We start from the raw sequence: 23,469 nt of genomic DNA, 5'->3' as shown, positions 1-23,469 counted from the left end.
ATATTATTTATGTAATCCTGATAAACTAATATAAACAATCACAAATACTTCAGTATAGTGGTTAAGAGCGTGCATTCTGAAGCCCTGCTGTTGGTTCAATTACGGACTATTAATAACTAGCTGTGTGACATTGAGCAAGCTATTTAACCTCTTCGTTTCCTCTATAAAATGGAGACAATAAAATCCTATTACAGGGTTATTAAGACTATTAAGTATGCAGTATATACAGAACTCTTAGAACATGCCTACATATAATACTATTTAATATAACCATTAGAATTAAGATGATAATAAGGCATGTCATAATCATTATAAAATTATTACAATTATAAAATATATAAATTACAAAATTGTGTAGTATAAAATATGTACATTATAATAATGTACAAAGTAAAAATACAAAACCCTAAATCCTTCCTATATATTTCATTTATAATAACAGAATTATTAAATACCTAGGAATAACCATAAGAAAAAAGTGTAAGATTAAGTGAGAATTATTTATTTATTTATTTATTTATTTATTTATTTATTTATTTATTTATTTATTATTATTTTGAAAGTAAGAATATTTAAAAATGCTAGTATGGGGCAAAAAGAATCATTGAATAGATGGCAAACATATACTAAGGAAGATTCAACAACATAAGGTTATAAATTATCCTATAAACTTAAACAGATAAAAGTGTTTCTAAATTTATATAAAAACAGACATAAAAAAGTGAAAGTAGAATAATAAAGGAAGATTAGCATGAAGAGATATGAGACAATATAAAAGTGCTGAAGCACTCAGAGTAGTATGGTACTGGAGTGTGAATGGACAGATTATGGTATAATATTGAGGGCCCAGAAGCAAAACCAAATACATACGGGTATTTAGTATATGCTGAATGGGGACACTGCATATGACGGGCAGGAAGATTAATTACTGAATAAATACCAGTTATAAAATCTCGTAGGTAGGCCATCTGCAATAAAATAATGTTGGCTCTCTACTTGATTCTTTACACTGAGAAAAGTTCTCTGTAGATTAAAGACGTAATCATAAAAGTGAAATAAAAAGTAGTGGATGGAAATATGAGAGGATGCTTTTTTTCTACAGTCTTGGGCTATGAAAGATCTTATTATACAAAACTCAAGAGTTATATAAAAAGATAAATTCATTTATGTAAAATCTCCAAGTTCCGGCATGGCAAGAAGCACACCCATAGATAAATCAAAGGCAATGACAAATTAAGAAGATAAATTGAATCTTATGTTGGTGAATTCCTTTGACTAATAGTGTTCTCTTCAATTTCTTTGACTTACACACATCAGGAAGAAAATGATCAACAGCTCAACTGAAAATGGTCAGTAGCTACTCCAGAGGAAAAAAACTCACTTTTTCTATTTTGCTTGAAAAGATGTCAACATTATTTGTGATAAGAAAAATGTGATACCATGTTTAACATCAAACTGCACGCAGCCAAAAGCCCTAACATTCTTTTGTCAAGGATGTGGGGAAACAGTATAACTGGTATATTATTGTGTATGTTAGTACAAACAGTATTATAACAACTTTGTTTATATTAGCATAAACAATATGTTGCTAGTTAATGTAAAAATTGGTTCAGCCTTTTTGGCAGACTTTGGGCGGTATCTATCATAGTTTAAAATACATATACCATTGCCCTATCTGTTAAACTTCCAGAATTTACCCTAAAGATATATCCACAAATGTGCTTAGTGTCACATTTACTTTTTTTTTTTTTTTCTTTTTTGGGTAGGAGAAAACATGTTGATCAATCAAAACCAGTTTAATCAATGTGAAGTATGCAGGAAGTGGAATTTTATAGTCATTAAAAATGAGAAGGCAGCTTGAATTGAGTGTGGAAATGAATAATTCCAAAAGTGAGAAGTAAGGGTACAGAGTTGAGTGTGCTACCATTTGTTTAAAAATGGCCATTTGGAAGCACATAAAATATCCCTGGAAGAGAAGATATTCCAGGAGGATGTTGGATAACTGAGGGACAGACACCAGAACGCCATTATTTTAACTGCACACCATCTTACACCTTTTGCATTTTACACCATGTGTACATAATATCTGTTCCAAAATTTATTTATTTATTTATTTATTTATTTATTTATTTATTTATTTATTTATTTATTTCTATTTTTTAAATTAATTGCTCTTTAAAAGTTTTTTATTTTTTATCTCTTTTCTTCTTCCATTCGCTGGAAAACCCTGGCTCTTCCCACACAATGTTGTCACTATTAGCATGATCTCAGCTCACTCCCCTTTCTCCCTTTATTTTGGGCCTAAATAAGTGTCCACAAAACGAACACAGGAAGGTGTGACAAGACAAAGTGCCTCCACGTTACAGAGCAATACTAGGAAAACATCAAAACACGGATATTTGGCACACAGCTGAAAAACTAGACGGCCAGTGGTAAGAATCTTTATCTCGAGTGGGGAGATAATTTGGGTTTTATCTTGGTATTCCCTGTGATTCCCAAAATTTATACAGTAATATGCATTACTTCTTTAATAATTTTTTTTCTTTAATAATTTTTAAGTTTTAACAAACTCTTTGCTACTCACCTGATTCCTGTCCCGGGCATTTGCATATCGAAACCTCTGGATATAATAAAACACCAGCCACGCGAGGGATATGATCATCAGGACGATGAAGGAGATGGAGACAAACACAACCGAAGTGCGGCTCACGTATTTCTGCAGGTTCCGGGTCCCGATGGTGATGTACATCGTCACCGTGATGTTCCTTTCCAGCAGGCTCACTATCTCCTTCCCCTTCGGCTCAGGGATCATTATTGCCACGATGTCTTCTACGCCTGTTGGGACAGGGGCAAGGAGAGGGTAACAAGGACAAGGGGACGAGAGAGGGAGGAAATCAGCCGAGCACTGGAGGGCCAGGAGGGGGCAGATGCTCTGCTCCTTGAGCTCCTGCTAAACCAGAGGGAACCTGCTGACTTCAGGAGCCCTCCCACCTTCTCCGTGGCACCCTGCAGAGCCCCGAGGAAGGAAGAGGCACCTTGCCCCCAAAACGCCCAGTTCTAGGCCACCTGTCTGCGAACCCCCTCTCCCCCCGATCCGGTGGCCCTGGGGCTGCTCAAGTACAGAGCTCTGCCAGTTTAGGGCAGTTTTCTCCTACACGGAGCGCCCAGAGTAAGCCAGAATGGGGTTTTTGATGAGCCGTAAACACAAAATCATGGCCTCAGAACTAGTTTCTGCTTATTTCATCTAATTCGACGTAAACAGCTCGGGTATCCTCACACTCAGCAAAGGGAAGATGGAGACCACACATAATTTTTCAAATTTATGATACCTCAGCTTCCAGATACTCCTACCACAATGCCCATTACTGGGTAGTTTGCAGCCGAAGTAGCAATCGGTGGCGGTGGTGGTGTTGGGGGGGGGGGGTCTGAGTTATCCTGGGCTATTGTCCGTGTCCTTGATGACGATGTAGGAGGCACAGCCTCTCAGTGAGGAGTTCTGGGGCCTCTACAGGAAGTGTAGTAAGTGTGTGACCCCAGCTCGAAAATGATCGACTCAGCGTGTCACTGTGGCTGACACTTGAACTAGACTATTAATCGCAATTTCACCAGGATGCGTTCTTGGGATCCCCCCAGTGCAGGCCCACGAGGCTCTTCATGAGCCCTGCTTCTCTATGGAAATAGCCCTCACCTGGGGTCGCTGCAAATTAAAAGGAGCAAATTTGCAATTAGGATGCTGTAGATGCGATTCGGCACGAGATTAAACACCACTGGCGCTGTTTCCAGGGGGCTTTGTTCACGTGCCAGGGCCAGTCAGCTAGACGGAGCTCCCAGAGTACCTCCGCTCGGAGCGCTGCAAGCTCCTAGGGGCTGCTTAGGGCTTTCACTCTACCCTGATCTCTATGCAAGTTTTCAATCCTAAATTCCTCGCTGGTATTTCACTGAATAAATACCTTAAGAGCCAACTTCGTACAAAGGGACCTCTGTGTGCTACATCAATCGCATATTTTTAAATATGCCTCAAGCTTTCGTACTGGCCCAATTATAAAAATCACAGAGCCACGGAATATGTAGATTTGACTATTATTTCTGGGAATTACTGAAACCGACGGCTTAAATTTCAATTCTGCTGAATTTACTGACAATTCGGATGCTCCGTCTCCTTTCATGTTTACTTTGGCTAATGGGTGCCTGTGGTCTGAGGTTTTGTGAGGGATTAAGGCTGCTGAGAGGTTTTGTCTATACAGAAATATGATCTGTGTATACTGGACTAATCTGGGCTGCTGAGGCTCATGCCAGGGCTGTAGCTATTTTATAGGAATTTATGCAGTGGTAGGATAAATAATTTTTCATTTATTTTACTTCCTTATTTGTATTTTTAAAGCATGTCTATTCATGACTCTAGAATGAGATTTTTGAGGATGAGGTCCTGGGGTTATTTACGAGACTTTATGCTCAGACTTGCACATGCTCCACATTTTCCATATCTATTTCAATCCTTTTTATTATCTATTTTTATTGAAGTGTGGTGGACATCCAGGGCCGTATTAGTTTCAGGTCTAACACAGTGATCTGACAATTCAGTCCTATACATTAATTATACTATCCCACCATGATAGATAAGTTTTACATGTTTTTAGTAGTTAAATTTTATAATATATTCCTTTATGGCTTCCAGTTTTGATTCTCTGCTCAGAAAGCTCTTCTTCACTCAGGCTAATAGAAGTACTCATCGAAAATTGCTTCTCCAAAACACAATTTTTCACATTTAAATCTTAACCCGAATGTGATTTCGTAACAAAACAGTACTTATTGAGCTTTCATAATGTGATGGGCAGAGAGGAGATGGACAAGATGCAGTTTATTTTTCCCCTAAATTCTCATATATGTTTATATCTACTTTCGGATTTTGTTTTACAGTAAGGTTGACCTATCTTTTGCAAACCTATCTCAGCCTGCTTTAGCTGTGCAGTTTTTAACATATTTCTCATCGGGTGGCCTAACTTGGTCTTCAGTAACTCTCCTCCCAACAATTTTCCTACTATCTGATTATACTTAAAAGACCATGGAGGCTACCAGTGAAAGGTCAAACCTCAACTCAGCATTTTAAAAAGTGGGCAACCAGGGGCACCGAGTGTTTCATTTGGTGAAGCACTTGACTTCGGTTCAGGTCATGAACTCAGGGTCCTGGGATAGAGCCCCAAGTGGGTCCCATCTCCATCCATCTGGGCTTCGTGCTCAGCAGGAAGTCTGCTGGTCCCTCTGCCCCCTCCTCCCCCTCATGCTCTTTCTCTCTCAAATAAATAAAATCTTTTTTAAAAAATATTTTTATTTATTTATAAGAGAGAGAGAGAGAGAGGCAGAGACACAGGGAGAGGCAGAAGCAGACTCCATGCAGGGAGCCTGATGTGGGACTCGATCCCGGGACCCCAGGATCACACCCTGGGCCAAAGGCAGTGCCAAACCGCTGAGCCACCCAGGCTGCCCTAAATAAAATCTTTTAATAAATAAATAAAAATAGGCTATCAAGTTTTGGATATCCACAAAGTTTTAAATCACTCATCATCCATTTTTAGGGACTTGAGAAAACTGTCTCTGCCTGTAGGGTAAAGTATAATTAACTATTTTAAAGCATTTAAACCTAAGTGCTTAGTTAACCCTGCCCGTGTTGTTTGTACCCCTGGTGTAGCTTCAGGACAAGAGGAGAGCTGCTGGAAGGGGAAACAGTGAAAATGGCAGTGGAGCAGTCCTATTCGCCTAGACCTTGACTTTATTCATCTTTCTAGGGCTAATGGTGGTAAAAAAAAAAAAAAAAATGGATTTTTGGATATTTCTCCAAGTGCTTTAGGCTATGGATTATTGTGCGTGGTAAAAAGGGTATGCATTTATCCCAACAGAAATAGTCACTAAGAATTCAGGCACGTAGGTTTATCCAAAACCAGTACAGTGAAGTGGATCTGCGTGAATTATCTGGTCAGTCTCATCAATGCACAAAATCAGGGCCAAGGCTACTACGGGGTCTTAGATGCTCCAACGAGGCACGTGCAGCAATGTAATGAGGCAGCTGTCTGATCCTTGCTTCATCTTGAAGTGTGCAGCCACAGTGTCGGGGGAAGGCAGCAGCTTCTCCCCAGGCTGACTGTCCTGTCATTGCTTCTGCGAGCGTGAGCGAGGGAGGCAGGGGGGGAAGCAGGGGGAGGCGGGGGAGAGGCTGAAAGCCTGAGCATCTCGGTTACAGGCTGCCCCGAGTAGCTCTGATCTAGGACATCGGGAGGCTCTGGGGCTCAGGGGAGGGGAACTAGCACGAAGCCTACTTTGTGGGGGCAGAATCTGCAAAGAGGCCCTGCCTGCTATTGGGGCGACTCTGTGTTCTCCGTGATGCCCAGTCACGCCAATGCGGAGTGCCTCTTTGGCAAAATTATGTCAGCTGACCACTTATTTTCCTCCCACAGGCACTTTATACTTCTGAGCACTCGCTATTATGTAATTATGGTGTATTCTGGAAAAGCTCTTCGGCCCTGTGAGACCGTGTGCCCCGCACACACACGACCCGGCGGCCAAAGAGCAGGAGCCGCTGTATTTGTAGTGCTTCCTTTCCGGAGAGAGCGCAACTGCCATCATCTAATTTGGTGTATGCAGATAGTAAAGGATCAAAACACAGGTTCAGAGAGCTGAGAAATGCTTAATAACCAGAAAACCCTTGACTTGTAAATTCAAAACCAGGCTGTTTAAACACTGCATCGGAAGCACGTCCAGAGCACCAGCAGCATGCTAGCATTTTACGGAGCGGCTGCCCCATTCCTGCCCCAATCCTGCCCGCGCATCTCCGAGGGTGATAAAACCCCTCCGAGGTTCATGTGATCAAAAACCCGTTTTCAATTCTCTCTATTCTCTACAGAGGGCCTTTTAGAATTTAGGCAATAATGAAGAAAAGGCTGCAGTGTTCCATTTGTAGATGTTTTCTATTTATATACTTAATATCTACTGGTTTTTTTTTTCAGTCAGCTCCTGATTATCATCTCTTCTTGTGTCACAATGTATGGCAACTGATCTTTAAAACTGCAAGATATCATATAAATGTGGAGTAGTACCACTTAAAGTTATTTTTAATAAACATAAACGTAAAAATAAACGTAAAAATCATAAAGCACTCCCAAATAGAACCCAACAATACAGTAAAAGAATCTTTACGTGGGATTTAAGGCATGTGAGGGTGATTTAACATTAGACAATATATTAATACTTTTTAATTTGTTAACAAATGAAAGGAACAAAGCATACGACCGCCTTGTGTGATCCTAGCTGTCCTTCAATATCTGGTTTCTTAATTGTCTATAGTCTTAGTGTTTTAGCGAGGCACAGGTTGACCAACAAAAAGTGAATCTCTCACTTCCCTGGCAACTAGATGTGGCCATGTGAGTAATATTTGGCCAATGAGATGTGAATGGAGGTGATGTTTGCCACTCCAGGCTCCTACCCACAAAGGACTGAGTATGTGTTCCTCAGATTGTTTCCCCTTTTCCCTGTTTTAAGCTAGAGAGATGCGGAGCGGCCAGCTTCTTAGAGAAGGAACCCACATGCTAAGGATGGTCTCCATTCCTGATTCTTATTAATAATAGTATAAGGAAATTTCCTTAATGAGATAAAGATCTTCCAGAAGGAACACATTAAATGGAGGACACGACACTACAAGTTCTCCAATTCAAATCATGAATAAGACCGGGAGGAGCCAACATTTTAAGTAGAAGTGATATCCGGCACGAAGAGATATAGGAACTAGAGTGTAAATCCTGGAAAGGAAGAGTGAACATGACCACCTAGAAAAGCCAAGATAATGTGGATTTTGAAATTAGAAGAGCATTGAGTAAATACAGGATTCAAGATCCACATCAAAAATGAAGAGTTTTCTATACACCGGTAGTATCTAACCAGAAAATGTAATGGAAAAAAGTGGTCTGCACATACTAGCAGCAGAAGTCATAAAACAGCTGAGTGTACAGCTCATAAACACTAGCCCCTCTGAAGAAAACCATACAATAAAGGTTCTCTGAAAGACATAAAAAATTTCTGAAGCAGATTTCAACTTAACCCAAGGGTTATTTAGTATATTCAGTTTCCAAACACATGTGATTTTTAAAGTTATCCATATGTAATTATTTTTATTGTATTATTTCATTACGGTCAAGGAACATCAGCTCTTGATATTGTGCCTTAACCATGGAATACATTTTGGGGGGATGAATGTTCCATTTGCAGGCAGAAACGTAATACTCACAAACCGTTCTTTGTTTGGTATCTATACCTCAGTGACTAAGCGTATTAACTATGTTCAGATTTTCCACATCTCCGCTGTCTTGTCTACCCGATTGCCTGCGAGCTGTGTGGTCAAGTGTCTCCTACAGCCGCTGCTCCTCACTGCGTTTCCACGGGGGACCGCACGAGCACTGGTGGTGGGTGGTTCTATCTGCTGCCACCACTGTTGCTGGGGCAGGTCCGAGGTCATGAAGACTCTGGTTCTTTGTAAGTGACCTTTTCCTCCTCCTGGTAGCCCCTTGAAGTCATTTGAGGATCGCCTTTGTGTCTTAAGTGTCGCCGGCCCACTGGCGAGTACTCAGCAGCTCACCCAGTGCCCCTTAGCCCGGTCTCAGTCCCCTGTGGTGAACCGCGGTAGGAGGCCCACGATCCTCCTGACGAATTACCAGAAGGCCCTAGTGGCCTCAGTTCTGTCACAAGGCCTACGTCACTCGCCTCACTTCATCTTGTCACGCAGATGCAGGCATTTTATCACCTCCCACTGTCCCAAATACGTAAAGTTCCCTAAGAGACAGACCGCGTTCACATACCGTCTTTAGGGTACAGTGCTGTAACTCTCCTGTTGTACCAGGAGTTCCTGTTGTTCCTCTCTCACTGTACCCAATTTATACATTTAAGGCTTATGTACAAGAAAAAACATAGTGCACATAGGCTTTGGTACTATGCATGGTTTGTATCCCCTGGGGGTCCTGGAAGGTTCCCGTGTGGGTAAAGGGGAAATTACTGTACACAAACTCTTTTTTTTCTTTTTCATTTTTTTAAAAAGATGTTATTTATTTATTCATGAGAGACCCAGAGAGAGAGGCAGAGACACAGGCAGAGGGAGAAGCAGGCTCCCTGTCGAGAGCCGGATGTGGGACTCGATCCCAGGATCCGGGGTCATGCCCTGAGCCAAAGGCAGATGCTCTACCCCTGAGCCCCCCGGGCATCCCCACAAATGCTTTCAGTCTGAGGTATGCATTATTTTCTTTATTTCTAAAACATCTGTCTTCATGCTTTATTCAAATATTCCCTCCTATTTCTTTTCTCTCCTGCGATTCCTATTATCCCGTTGGTGGCACTCATTCTGTTAGCTATATTTTTATACTTTCCCCCCCTTTTAAAAATTTTTTTATTTTGAAATGCTTACAGACTAAGATTGGCAAATGTGGTACCCAGAGGTCCATGCACGCACCTCCCAACTTCCCCCAGTGGTGGCATCTCACATATCACAGGGCATTATCAAAACAGGAAATTGACTGGCACAATAAAATTAACCAGATGTTAGGACTTAGACTTCACCAGTTTGGGCATGTGCAGATTTTTAAAAGGTCTATGTGTAAAATTCCATGACATTTTATCACTTGCGAGTCATTCTTATCATTACTACAATTAAAATATTGAAATATTCCATCACCAAAAAGAACTGCCTCCCCCCTCCTCTCCCTGCCCTAACCTCTGATGTCCACTTATCTATTCCCCATCTCTAGAGTTTTATCATTTCTAGGATGTTAGATAAATGGAATCATACAGTATGTAACTTTAATATTGGCTTTTATTTTTTTTTTCTCAGCATAATGCCCTTAACATCAATCCAAGCTGTTACATGTATCAGTGATTCATTCCTTTTTACCAAAGAATGGTATTCTATAGTATGGAATATTTAGCCACAGCTTAACTATCCACCCATAATTGAACATATGGGTTATTTCCAGTTTGGGGCTATAAGTCTACAGCTGCTATACCCATTAGTGCACACGTGTTTGTGTAGATGGAAGTCTTCACTTCGCCGGGATGAATGCCGAGGAGCCAACTGTTAGGTTGCATGGTAGCTGCATGTTTCATTTTTAAAAGAACCTGCCAAAATGCTTTCCCGAGTGGCCGTATCATTTTACGTCCCCACTGGCAATGTGTGAGCGATCCCATTTCCCAGCATCCTTGCCAATATTTGGAATTACCAGGGTTCTGTCGTTATCGTTTTGTTTTTCCAGCCCTTCCCATAGGTACACAGTGGCATTCTGTTGTGTCCTTTATGATTTCTCTCTACCTGTTCTGGCTGACGGTGAAAGAGTTTCTCAAGCTGATCTTCCAGCTCGTACATTTGTATTTCGTTGTATCCATTCTGTCTTTTATCTCACTTGTTGTGTTCTTGATTTACACTATTATATTTTTCATACTAAAGCTGTCCTTTTTAAACAACAACAACAACAACAACTTCTGGCTCCTTCTCCCCCCTTTTACAAACTTCCACTGCATAAAAGCTTCTCTTCCTTAATATTTGTGGTCCACCTTTTCAACCACTCTTTTCCAGCTGCTCTCTGCTTTGTACTCTCTTTATTACTGTGGTGCTCCTCAGCTGACTTGTTACCTCTGGCTGAGCAGTTCCTATCTCCCTGGTGGGATGGGCTGCTCTGCACAGTCATGTTTTCTGTGGGCAAACTGAGGCAGCGGCCCTAGTTCTGTTCCTCCAGGAGATTAAGGAGAGGAGTGAACAAGCTCAGGTGGCCCCTGCACTAGCAGTGCCTCCTCCCGTTAGCAGGGTTCCTGTCACACTGCGGGCCGCTCGCCTCCCTCTCAGGGGGTCCTGGCCCTCCTCCCTGAGGCACCGCTGAAGTCAGGAATCAGCTCGGATCCCCGTAGCTGTGGACACCCTCTGATCCAACTCCATCTCCTACCCGTGTCCTGCTTCTCCAACCTCCCTCTATGACTCTTGGAAACTTAAGTCTCTGGTCAACAAATCCCCCAGGAGCTTCCATCTCTTCTTAGGAGGATTCCTTTACCTCTTTGCTTTGACTGATCTGGCTGCCTTACAAGGACACTGGTTTCTCTGCACTGTGATTAAGGGGAAAAGGTTTTGGGGCACTTGGGTGGCTCAGGGGTTAACGTCTGCCTTTGGCTTAAGGCGTGACCCCGGGGTCCCAGGATCGAGTCCCGCATTGGGCTCCCTGCAGGGAGCCTGCTTCTCCCTCTGCCTGTGTCTCTGCTTCTCTCTCTGTGTCTCTTGTGAATAGATAAATTTTAAAAAAATCTTTTTTTTTTTTTTAAATAGGATACATTTAAAATTTTTTTATTTATTTTCATTAAACCACACTGCATATACCTCAGAGCGAGATGCTGGTCTGGTGTCCGTGCTCCACTTCGCTACTTCCAGGCTGTTACTCCCAGCCCCTTCCCACCCTCCTTTGAAAGCCACTTGGCCTTGAGATTCTCTCCACTGCATCTCTTGTCTCCTCGCCTTGTCTACCAATCTCCTGTTCATCCCTTTCATTATCTCCTTTAGCTCCTCGTTCATCACATTCGCCCTCCTCGGGCTGGCATTTTAGTCATTCACACAGATTCATCACCCAACACTTGGGCCTGTCGGTTGTTTGCTCTTCTCTTCTCCATCGAGCTTCTTTCTCCTCTAGTCCTTCTCCAAGACACGTATCCTTACCCTGGATGTTGTCACTACCAGGAAACCGCACCACCTCTGAAATCCCGACTTCAGAGATGTCACGTCCTCTTCTAGCTCTCTTTACACAGGTACCTTCCCACCTATGACCTGCCTCCCGCTCCCCCCACTTTTCTTAACTACCAATCAGCCCTCTCCTGGTTTCATTTCTGTCCTTACTCTTCTACCCCAATCTCAGCGTAGATCACATGGTCCATGGTTATCAGAACGTCTCTAAAAATACCCAGAGCTCCCTTGCTCTTCTATGTCTCCACAGAACATGCCCTAAAAGATTTGCTTTTTCTCTGCTTCCACTTTATCATGTGAACACTGATAAGAGAAAAATCTCATGAGTCATCTGTTTTCACTTCAAATTTATAATCCTTTTCCACAAATGAACACCTAATACTGACTTTTCTACTCTGTTCTGGACCCGCTTTCCCTTTGTCCAAACGATGACCTCAGATCTGTTATTAAATGAGGAAACTCACAGTGAAGCACTTAAACACAAGGCCTGACATATAAAAACCACAATATAGATGTCAAGTTTTATTGGTATCATTGCTGTTTTACCACCGCCAAATACACAGATGGGCCTGTCTGCCCCATCCTCTTCTGAGCACAATGCAGGACATGCCCCCTCTGCTACGAAGACCTAATCCTTTAAAGTGCAAATGGGCAAAACCATAGTCCTATCACTTGTCAGGTGTGGACAGGGCACACAGGACTTTTATGTGAGTTAAGAGGAAAGCAAAGGCCCTCTTTCCCTGATGATCTTAAACAGGAACATCTGGATGACTAAGCTACAGCAGTCATCTTAGTACCATGAGGGGAAAAGATTAGGGATACAGCTGGCACAGAGGGATGAAAGACAAAAAAAATCAGTGCAGAAATAATATGATAACATCATCTGAGCCTTGATCAAGCCATGCCTGAAGTCAGAATGTCTTTGGATTTCACAGTTATCTTGCAAAAGATGGTTTGGTTTGAGTTTTCTGCCCTTTGCTTCCATATGACATAACCAGGTAGTTACCCCCAAAATGTGTTTGTGTATGTAAAAGAATCCAGGTCTTCTGAATCCCAAAACCACTGTCACTGAACCTGATTATATTTTTATGTAATTTCTCAGGTGGTCTATAATTTTACTTTATCTGAATCCACATTAACTTTTGCCCTTAGTGTTTTCCTCTGTGTACATTTCAGGAAAGAACATTCATATGAAGCAAAATTATTACTGTCTGCCTTGCACATATGACTCCAAGGCCATCCCAGGCCATGAGTGAGAGGTCATTCCAAGTAGTGCCAAAGTGTGTTCCGTTAGCTCTCCTACCCCAGAGAGAGGTTAGTGCCATCCTGGACCACGTACCTTTCCTGAAACCCATGTGTGACTACTCTTGTTTGGGATGGGAAGGGTGTTTTCTGGAATACAGTCTTAGTCTGAACTATAAAAACAGTTTTCAAGGGATAAAAACAAACTCACAGGAGGGCCAATTAAGGACTGAAACTTATTATATGGAAACCAAACAGATAACTTGTGGTGCGAATCAACAGATGTGATTGCTCCAGCAGCTCAACAAGCTCAAGATATTAAAGGTTCATCTGAGTCACTCAGTAAAAACTGGTTGATTTAAGCTCCTCCAGTGCTTTGCCGAAAACTTGAAATCCATCAAATGCTGGATGTTACTGAAGTACATTTTAATTATGCACCAGATACTTGAAATGCAGATTTATCATTATAGTCAGGCAGACACTCAATAACAACGATGAAGTCAAAAACTTTTAAAGGAGATGCTAACAATTGCCATTTTATTTTCTTTGGAATGGCTCTAGTAACTCACTGATGTCAGTTCCTCAGCTACACTTGAGATGATCAATGACTCACACTTTTTAAAAAATTCATATTTTTTCCCAATTTACAAGTGTGGAGAATTTTCTATGAATTTGTGATAACCGTAGGAGGAGTGATGAATATAATATAAGGTATTTTATTTATAGCCCCACCTGTAGCATTTTCTTATAACATATTCAGTAAGTCAGACTCAAAAATAAATTTCAGTTTTTCTGAGAATTTTAAATGATTAGAAATAGTATCATAGAGTGCAGGCTGAAATATAACAAATCATAGTATACTATGTTGATCTGCACAATAATTAAGTTTTTATTAGAGCAATAATCTGGCTTAAAATCCTTCCACTTACATATAAAATGATTTGAATTCTTTTTTTTCTTTTTTTAATGATTTGAATTCTAATTTTAGCTTGAATAAAAACCAGTATACATGTAAGTCTCATTAAAGAGCAGACTGATGGAATCACAGGATAGGAGACACAATGAGAGACCAAAATTCTGCAAGCTTTCTCTCTTCCTAATAATCTAGTTAATGAAATTAAATAGCAGAATCATACACCAAAACTTCTAGCTGGGTGACCCTGGAAGATTTACAAAATCTTTAAGCTTTAGCTTCATGATCTCCAAAACTTAAATAGCAAAACTTATCTCGTCCAAAGTGGTAGGTGAGGATTAAATAAATAAGGCATATAAAAAACCCCAGAAATAGTGGGTGCTCACTAAACAGAAGTTATTGTCACCAATATCATTTATCAGGTAATTATTTAAAACATTGCAGACCGTGTAAAACTTGCATTGGCACCAAAGGAAGTAAGTCAGCGGTGGGAAGGGACACACCAACCTTGGCTCCCAGCCTTTGTTTTCCCCCAAAACAAAGGATGAGCTTCTGGACAACCTATACCCCCTAAATAGCATGGGGACACTCCGAACAGCTGAGGGCCAGGAGGTCCATGCTGAGCAAGTTGCCATTTCTGCAACACGAAGGGTTCATTTGTTAGCTTTCACCTCCGGTTGATCAATAAAAGAAAATTCTGAGGTAGATAATCAGGAAATTAATCTTCAAGGGGGAAAAAAAAACAAACATAACTGGGTTAGCAATTAATGGCCTACATGATATTATTAAGGTGGTGAAAAACAAAAGTCATGCAACTTTGAATTCACAACAGTCACATAATCAAAGAAAATGTGGATTTATGTTTTGTTTTGCTTTGAATTAGTGGGAAAAATCACATCAATTATTCCCTAGTAGATGATTTTTAACAATGCAAGGCCAAGAACTTCAAATTACAATTTAAAAAACCCGAAATGCCAAGGATCTAAGGAGCTTCTGGATATTTATGGCATACTATTATGTGCCATTGTACAGAATAGGGAAATAAAGCTGAAATATTTCTTCTCACAGTTTTTGCTTAATTGGCAGATGTGACCTCGAATCCCCAATTCACTGCACACGTATTAAATGCCTCCTTACTTGATTTATCTCTGCGTTTCTTTTTAGTAATCTCCAAAGTTGCCTTTAGTAGTCTTAGAAAACTCCAACTCTCTTTATTAAGAGTCCATATTGGAAAATCCCTTTCTTAAGAGCAAGTTTACTATTTTGGTTTCTAAGAGGAAGCTGGGAATCCCCACATAATTTTCCCTATAGTAAGAGGACACAGCTCTAAATTCAACAAATAATACTAAACTCAGTGGAAAGACCAACTACTAACAAATACATTGAGAAACTATAGCAAAAGTGGGACAGAACTTGATGATAAACCTTGGTTGATAGCAAAAGAGCTATCTCAAGGATCAGAGCTCAAACTCCAAAGGAGTGGAAAACACTGCACATCCCTTGGCCAGGTCTTTATGCCTCCATTAATTAGTAGGTCTCAGGGCAAGGGGAAGGAACTGGATTCATTTTATTAGGATCTCAGGTCTAGGAAGGGGAGAAGGGCTGGGCAGCTGCATATGCATTTTGAGGACGCTCCACAGATCTGAAATCTACCTCCCTGTCCTTTGTTCAATACATTCAATACCTTCTACACTAAGTTACAGAGTGTCTGTCATAGATGCTGCCCATTACCCACCCAGATCCCCTCGCCCATACTATTTTAGTGCACACTGTCTTGACTTTCAACTGCCAGCCCGTGCATTTCTTTGCCTACACGGCTTGCTCACCAGGTACGACTCGAACTGTGTGTAGTCCAGAGAAAGGAGGAACTGCCACCACCAAAGAGCAGTCTTGAACAAATGATCGAAGAGGCTGGTGTATAAGTACCTCAGCTACCACGTCCCTGTGCCTGTGGAACTCCATGGCACACCGGCACTCATTTTCCAGAGCTCTCCGGTGGAACTAACCCTCAGTGACTCTCAGTGGTAACTTGCCGAATAAACCCCTCCCTTATTGGTTCCTCCCCTTCCCTGCCAGTGTCTCCATTTCCAAACAGGTGTTTCTTGAATCACTTCTCAAATAAATGGCTTGTACTTGAATTCTTATTTTGGGTCTGCTTTTGGGAAAACCCAAACTAAGACTGTGCCAAAACTTTTTTTTTTTTTCCTTCTTCTCCCTCTCCTTTTCCTCTTCCTCCCTCTCCTTCTCCTCCTCCTCCAACTCCTCCTTCTCCTTTTCTTCTATAGTTCCCTGATGCCCTAAATACTAGCTACTTTGGCTTATGTTTTAACAATACATAGTGCTTCATAAGTATTACTCTTTAATAGGTTTACAAATGGAAAGAAAACATCAAAAGAAAAAACGTGAACTCTTCTCCACTGATTTTTTTTTTTAACTAAAGAATTGTTCAGCAGATGTAGCTTTCATACCTTCTCATGTCCACTTGCCCTAAAGATAGGGGTAGTCATATACCTGAAAACTACTCGTTCAAACCATCTGTCTGAAGAGAGAGCCAAGTATCCTTCTCTCCATCTCTGCCCAAGGATATTCTTTGGACATTGAGCATTCACAGAAACTACTGAACATATCAGTCATTCTATAAGCATTCACTGAAATTATCGAACATTCTGGAAGGCTCGTTAATACGGCAGCCACCGGGCACGTGGTGCTATTGAGTACTTCATATGTAGCAAGTATGACTGAAGGACTGGATTTTCAATGTTAGTTAATTTAAATTTTAATATAAAATTTACATTTGAAAAAATTCCCATACTCAAATTGTTTCAGAAATGTTTGAAAGTTTTCCAATAATTGAGTAATAGTTTTAAGACATTTAAATATAGATCAAGAATGATAAAAATTTAGGAGCCACATTGAGATATGAAGTGTAAAATATGCCCTGGAATTTGAAGGAATAATATGAAAAATGTCATTAGTAATTAATATTTGATAATCAATAATTATAATTAATATTTTTATTGATTAAATGTTAGAGTGGTAACATCTTGGTTACATAAAATATATTATATTTAATTTGTTTCATTTTTAAAAAAGAGAGACTCCAAGAAAATTAAATCACAAATGCGGTTCACTGTGCAGCCACCTTAGGCACAGCTTGTATTTGCTAGCCTAGTGGGTAAAATCATTGCTGTGTAAAAAGATTAAGACAAGGAAATACTACTCCCCGTTCTTAAGGAGTTGACATTTTAAAGGAAATGTCACAGGTTCGGTCATCATATTGAAGCCAAACTTAAAAGCAAAATAAAAAGTAAAGGCGTATAAAGCTTTCTCATGGGAGGTAGCTGTTCTCCTGTATGAATAGGTTACTGATACTAAACTAAATTACAGAAAGTGACGTAAGGAAGAGTGTTAACCTCTCTCAGGGCCTACAAAGCTTGCTCTGCCCAAAGAGTGAAGCAAATGCTCTGTCAACGTCAGCTTTCTAAACGTGAATGGAGTAACAGAATTGGGCAATGACGTCTTAGAAGGGGTCTCATCATCTACTCTGACATCATCGTCTTTATTTTACAGGTTAGGTGACTTGTTTAAGCTTAAAGACCATTTGGTTCTTTCTCGAAGAAAAAAGAAGCCATTAATTCTCATTAATATAATTTATGTTCCTATTAGTGAAGAATTTTCCATCACTGCAAAGCTCATGTTACAAACAAGTGGTTCTCAGATGTATCAACTCTACTTGATACTCCTCCTCATATTTCCTCGTGTGTCTCTAAATAATATGCTTATACGAGTATTTCTTGGATTACCACTTTTGGATATTTCCTCCTGCCATGTAGATGGCACCCTACCTACATCCTTATCTAACCCCTCACTGGACAAATCAGTGACATTCAATGCAAACACTGCACAGTATAGAGCCAGGTAGTGTATTAAAATTATGCATCTTTTCCTCATTTTTCCAAAACTGTGTAATTACATTATTCTTTTATTTGCCTTGTTTTCCATATTTCCACTGTTATTTTTCCCCAAAATGCTGCTATCTCTGAATATGCTTACAAAAACATTTTCTATATTCTTCATATACACTAGTTCCATTTGTCCTTTCAACTGGGACACTTCTCTGCTAGAATCCACTATCCTCCAGCTCCAACAGGACTGGTTGCCTTGAAGCCTGATGCACAGTCGTCATCTGGTGGCTTGTCTTGCAAGGCAATCTAGTGATGGAAAGGCTTACTTCGCAAGTCAACTTTCAAACCATCTGTTATTTGTATTTGCAGACATACATTAAACAACACCAAAACAGTACCATCAACACATAAACCCTCTACATGCTTAAAATATGGAGTTGAAGCATCATTCTGGATGCCCCTCCAGCAAATGCTATCAAAACCCACAGGGGTTTAGCCTCATGGCTGCCCACACCCGGAGTACACAGGTGCTTGTGTCAGTCAGCAATATTTCCAGGGTTACTTCCTGTTTAACTCCTAACTACGTAGCTCATCATCATTGGAAAATAGAATCAAGAGACTTTTCATCAGGGAAATGCAAATCAAAACCACCATGAGATACCACTTTATGCTGGTGAAAATGGTGAAAATTAACAGGAAACCACAAATGTGGAAGAGGATATGGAGAAAGGGGAACCCTCTTGCACTGCTGGTGGGAATGTGACCTGGTGCAGCCTCTGGGAACCAGTGTGGAGGTTCCTCAAGAAGTTAAAAATAGAGCTGCCCTATGACCCAGCAATTGTACTACTGGGTATTTATCCCTAGGATACAGAGGAAGTGAAATGACAGGACACATGGGCCCCAGTGTTCACAGCAACAATGTCCACAATAGACACACTGTGGATGGAGCCTTGATGTCCATCGACAATGAATGGATAAAGAAGATGTGGTCTATGTATACAATGGAATATTAGTCAGTCATCAGAAAGGACGAATACCCACCATTGGCTTCGACGTGGATAGAACTGGAGGGGATTATGCTGAGTGAAGTAAGTCAACCAGAGAAAGACAGTTATCATACTATTTCACTCATCTGTGGAATATAAGAAATAGTGCAGGGGACCATAAGGGAAGGGGGGAAACTGAGTGGGGAAAAATTAGAGAGGAAGACAAACCATGAGACACTCCTAACTCTGGGAAACAAAGGGCTGCAGAAGGGGAGGGGCTGAGGGATGGGGTTACTGGGTGACAGGTATTAAGGAGGGCACATGATGAGATGAGCACTGGGTGTTACATGTTGGCAAGTTGAATTTAAATAAAATTTAAAAAAATAAAAGATACAGAGGAAAAAAAAAAAAGAATCAAGAGGCTTTTATGGCAAGGTAATGTCAATCTGCTCATCCAGAAAAAGCACCAGTTTTAAGCGACCACTGAAGAGATTCCAGATGAGGCCAGAGCTATGAAAAGTTGTTGCAGAAGCACAGAGCTCTACTTCCGGGAGCCACCTAGAGATCACCTGTCAATTCTAAACTTCGTATTTTGCAAAAAAGAAACCAGGCATACAGACATCCCAGACAAAAAAAAGGGTTGCTAGAAGCTTATAAGTAGGCTTCTAAAAACACTGAGAAAGTGGGGCGCCTGGATGGCTCTGTTGGGTAAGCGTCTGACTCCTGATTTTGGCTTAGGTCATGGTCCAGGGTTGTGAGAGAAAACCCCGCATCGCATGGGGCTCCCGCCTCAGTGGGGAGTCTGCTTGAGATTCTCTCCTTTTCCCCGCTGCCCCTCCCACACCCATGTGTGCACACACACACTCTCTCTCCAACAAATAAATATTAAAAAACATTTAGAAAGATGAAAGTAACTGGTTGCTAACATAAATTACAGTCTTACAGATGGATGCTGTTATTTTGCACAAGCTGAGCTTCCTGGAAGAAGCAAAATCACTGAAATATTTAAATTGATAACTTTAACTCTTGGGCATTTATCCCATAATACTACAACAAGTAACTGTGTGAACTGAAGGACCAAATCACAGTCTTTCTACCTTGCTTTTCTTTTCCTTTTTTTTTTTTTCCAGCCACATGAAACACAGATCTTGGGGACTTATTAATTATTTATCACCTGCCTTTGGAATGCACTTGAAGCAAATTGTAGGTTAATGCTAATGGTTAGTCTGGTTCTAGAAAGTGCCAGCTAGTTGCTGGCAGAGAATTAAGAGCATTTTCACTTCTTGTTCAGAGGTGGCCCCGTCGAGGTCCTCAGACATGGCCCCGAAGTCACTGGATTATTTGTGTAAAGAGAAAGTGGCCAGTCACAAGTCAAGAACAAGTGAAAAAATGAAACAGAGTTGTTCTTCCTTTGTTTTGGACCTGGTTTTTAGCATCTATTCAAATTTTCCAAATTAGAGTGAGGTTACTCTCGAGAACTCTGCTAATGCGCAGTAATTTGGTCATTTATACCCACTGGCTTACACATGCCCACGGATGGCATTCTCAACGCCAGGAGCTGACGGCCTCTTCTGACCCCCGTCGCCCGCTTCCCATATGCTGCCTTCGCAGCTCATTGTATGGTGCTAATTGTTTCCCTTTGCTGATTCTAGAAATTACTGCTTATTTTCTTTTCTGTGAACCACTGAAGTGAAACAAAATGATAGCTTTTTTTCACCCCATTAACAGCTTTCATTGGGAAAAATCATCTGCAAATATTAGTTTCTAGAGCCTTAGAACCATTCTAACAGATTATGGCTGTAAAACTTCATTTCCTCACTAGAAACGTACTATTCTGAATGTCAAGATTTCGGACTTAAATAAGATTCAAACAAAGGCAAAATATAGTTACATGTTTGGGTTGCTGAGCAACTGATAAAGCATCTTTCTAAATCTGAAGCAAATAAACTTATTCTAACTGAAATTTAAGAACGATATTTTAGGGGCACCTGGGAGGCTCCGCAGTTGAGCATCTGCCTTTGGCTCAGGGCGTGATCCTGGGGTCCCAGGATCGAGTCCCGCATCAGGCTCCCTGCATGGAGCCTGCTTCTCCCTCTGCCTGTGTCTCCGCTTCTGTCTCTCTCTGTGTCTCTCATAAATAAATAAATAAAATTAAAAAAAAATAAAAATAACAATATTTCATAGGGAAATAGTTTTAACTAAAGGACAAATTTAAAGAGCAAAGAAAAGCAAGTATGGTTGATTTTTTTCCCTATAATTATGCAGAGATGTCAAAATCCTGTTAATATTCTTACCTTCGGCTAGCCCAAATCTTTTTTTTTAAGATTTTAATTATTTATTTATTCATGAAAGACAGAGAGAGAGAGAGAGAGAAAGAGGCAGAGACACTCAGAGGGAGAAGCAGGCTCCATGCAGGGAACCTGATGTGGGATTTGATCCCGGGTTTCCAGGATCACGCCCCAGGCTGAAGGTGGTGCTAAACCGCTGAGCCACCCGGGCTGCCCCGGCTAACCCAAATCTTAATGCGATCCTTCAAGAGCTAAAATCCTTAAAATAATGCAAACTATCTTCAAAAATACGTACAATAATGGTAAACAGGGTTTGTTTCTAGGAGGCAGGGCTTTTATGGATGAGATGAAAAATTCCTCAGGTTCTCAGATTGCTTGTCCCCAAAGAATGGGCAGTAAGGATTCCAACTTGAGTTCTCTTTATTTAAAATTTTAGAATTCTTGGGTATATACTTTTACATACCTTATTCTCAGCTTTCAGAATTTCCATCTGAGTACATAGGGATTTTTAGACAGTTCAGGATAATGAGACCAAGAGCTAACCAGACACTGGGGGAGCACAGGAAGACAGAGTGGAAGGTCGAGCTGTGTGTCGGGGCAGGCGTGGAGACGTAAAGTGGGCGCTGCATGGCCGGCCGGGCCTGGGCCTTGCCCCTGTGGCTGCAAGCAGCGAGGAGCTTGGGCTGCACCGCAGCAGCCCAGGGCAGGGCCACGGCGCGCTCCACCTTTCACACGAGTGAGGCTTTCCTTTTCTCTCTGCCCCCGATGGGGGGAGGCACTCAGAAACACCTATTTCAGAGGGTGAGCTGAGGGTGTAGATGAGCAATCCTCCTTTGCACGCACCCCAGGGTCACCTGAGAGAGCTGGAATCAGTTCTATGTGACGAGGGGGGTCTACTTTCTGTTGGGGAAAAGAGCTGGGACTGGAGGGGCAGGCTCCCCTGCAGAGGAACCGAGGAAAGCCCCGGGAGCACAGCAGCAAGCCGTGTCAGTCCTCCTCCTGGGGATCCACACGATCCCCTCCTGGGGATCCCAGGAGCAATGTATCTTCCCTGAGGATGTCAAAATCAGTCTTGCTGGGTGCATTAGATTCCTACTGTTGCTACGACAAGTCACCACGAACACCGTGGCTCACAACAACCGTGGTTTATCATCCTGCAGTTCGAGATCGGGAACCTGAAATGGGTGTCAGGGGGGTAACAGCAAGGGGCCAGCACAACTGTTCTCCTTCTGGAGACTGTAGGGGACAAGCTGTTTCCTCGGCTCCTCCAGCTTCCAAAGGCGGCTTGCGTGTCCTGGCTTGCGGCCCCATCCTTCCAACCCCTGTGTCACTTGTCAAACGTCCTCCTCCGCTCTCGCTGGTCCTCTTGCCTCCCTACCCATCTCAAGATCCTTAACTTCATCACATCTGCAAAAATCCCCACAAGACAGCATATTGCCAGGTTCTGGAGATGAGAACGTGGACATCTCTGGGGTGGGGGCGTTCTCTGCCTATCGCAGTGAGTCGCAGTGAGGTTGGCAGTAGGACAGACTTCTTTTTTTTTTTTTTTTTAGTAGGACAGACTTCCGCAGGGGGCCTCCCAGAGCTTTGCCACGGCAGCCGGATCTTCCCTGATCATTGTGAAGACCCCTGATTTTCCTAGGTATTCACAGGGCTTGGAGAATACGGTTGATGATTTTCCCCCCAAGGTCTTCATCATGCTCAAATAGACGGACTGCAGCCCAGGGCTGATTTCAAAAAACATTAAAGGCGTTATTTCTCAAAGTCGAGAAGGATAGTTATTCCTGGTGTCTCCTCTCCTCCCTGCCTATTAGCTCTTAGCACCCACCGCACCCACTGCACCCACACTTGCAGTGAGCAAGATCTTGGGGTGAGAATCCTACGGAAGGCAGTGACACACACTGTAAAACACCGGCCAGGAAGCATGACAGGCCCGGTCCATTTTGGTATGAAAAAAAGCGGCATGTGTGGGTGTTGTTGGCACAACAGTGGTAATTTGTCTCCTGGGGCCAGAAATAGCTGCCACCAGCCTCTGAGGACGTAAGAGCTCTCTGAATAATTCCCCACTCCCCGCCCGCTCCCTCTGGACCTCGGCGAGCCACGCAGAGACACGCATGCTCCCCGTCACCCCCTAAGAGAGCTGCCCGTGGAAAGGGTGAAAACAGGAGCCAGCAGGTTAGCCATGTTTGGAATGGAAATCCAAGGTCACATCTGCTTCCAAACGCTCAGATCCTGAAGGATTGTAAGCAGGGTTAAGCTGCAGCCAGCTTCCTGTCTCCCCTGCGGGAGGAGTTACTGGGGTTGTCCCGAAGGCCTCGCCCCCCACCATCTGACAGGAGGGCTCTTCTTGCTTCCAGGTAGATCACGATGCAAAATAAAGTCTGACACA

The 23,469-nt window shown here is 41.9% G+C and overlaps 1 protein-coding gene across 2 annotated transcripts in view; it reads right to left on the bottom strand.

Moving 5' to 3' along the window:
* RNF150 (ring finger protein 150) overlaps nucleotides 1-23,469 on the bottom strand; it is a 241,575-nt gene that overhangs the window by 99,593 nt on the left and 118,513 nt on the right. For both annotated transcript variants that reach the window (XR_012012714.1, XM_072788276.1), the window contains exon 2: nucleotides 2,585-2,835. Coding sequence is in view for 1 of the 2 variants with exons in the window: in XM_072788276.1 (XP_072644377.1) it covers nucleotides 2,585-2,835 (251 nt within the window). In the remaining variant the exon portion in view is untranslated. The remainder of the gene's footprint in view (nucleotides 1-2,584; nucleotides 2,836-23,469) is intronic.

This window comes from Canis lupus, chromosome 20 (genome assembly GCF_048164855.1).
Source record: "Canis lupus baileyi chromosome 20, mCanLup2.hap1, whole genome shotgun sequence".
Taxonomy (NCBI): domain Eukaryota; kingdom Metazoa; phylum Chordata; class Mammalia; order Carnivora; family Canidae; genus Canis; species Canis lupus.
The sequence above is the reverse complement of the archived record's forward strand: the minus strand, read 5'-3'. Positions and strand labels throughout refer to the sequence as shown.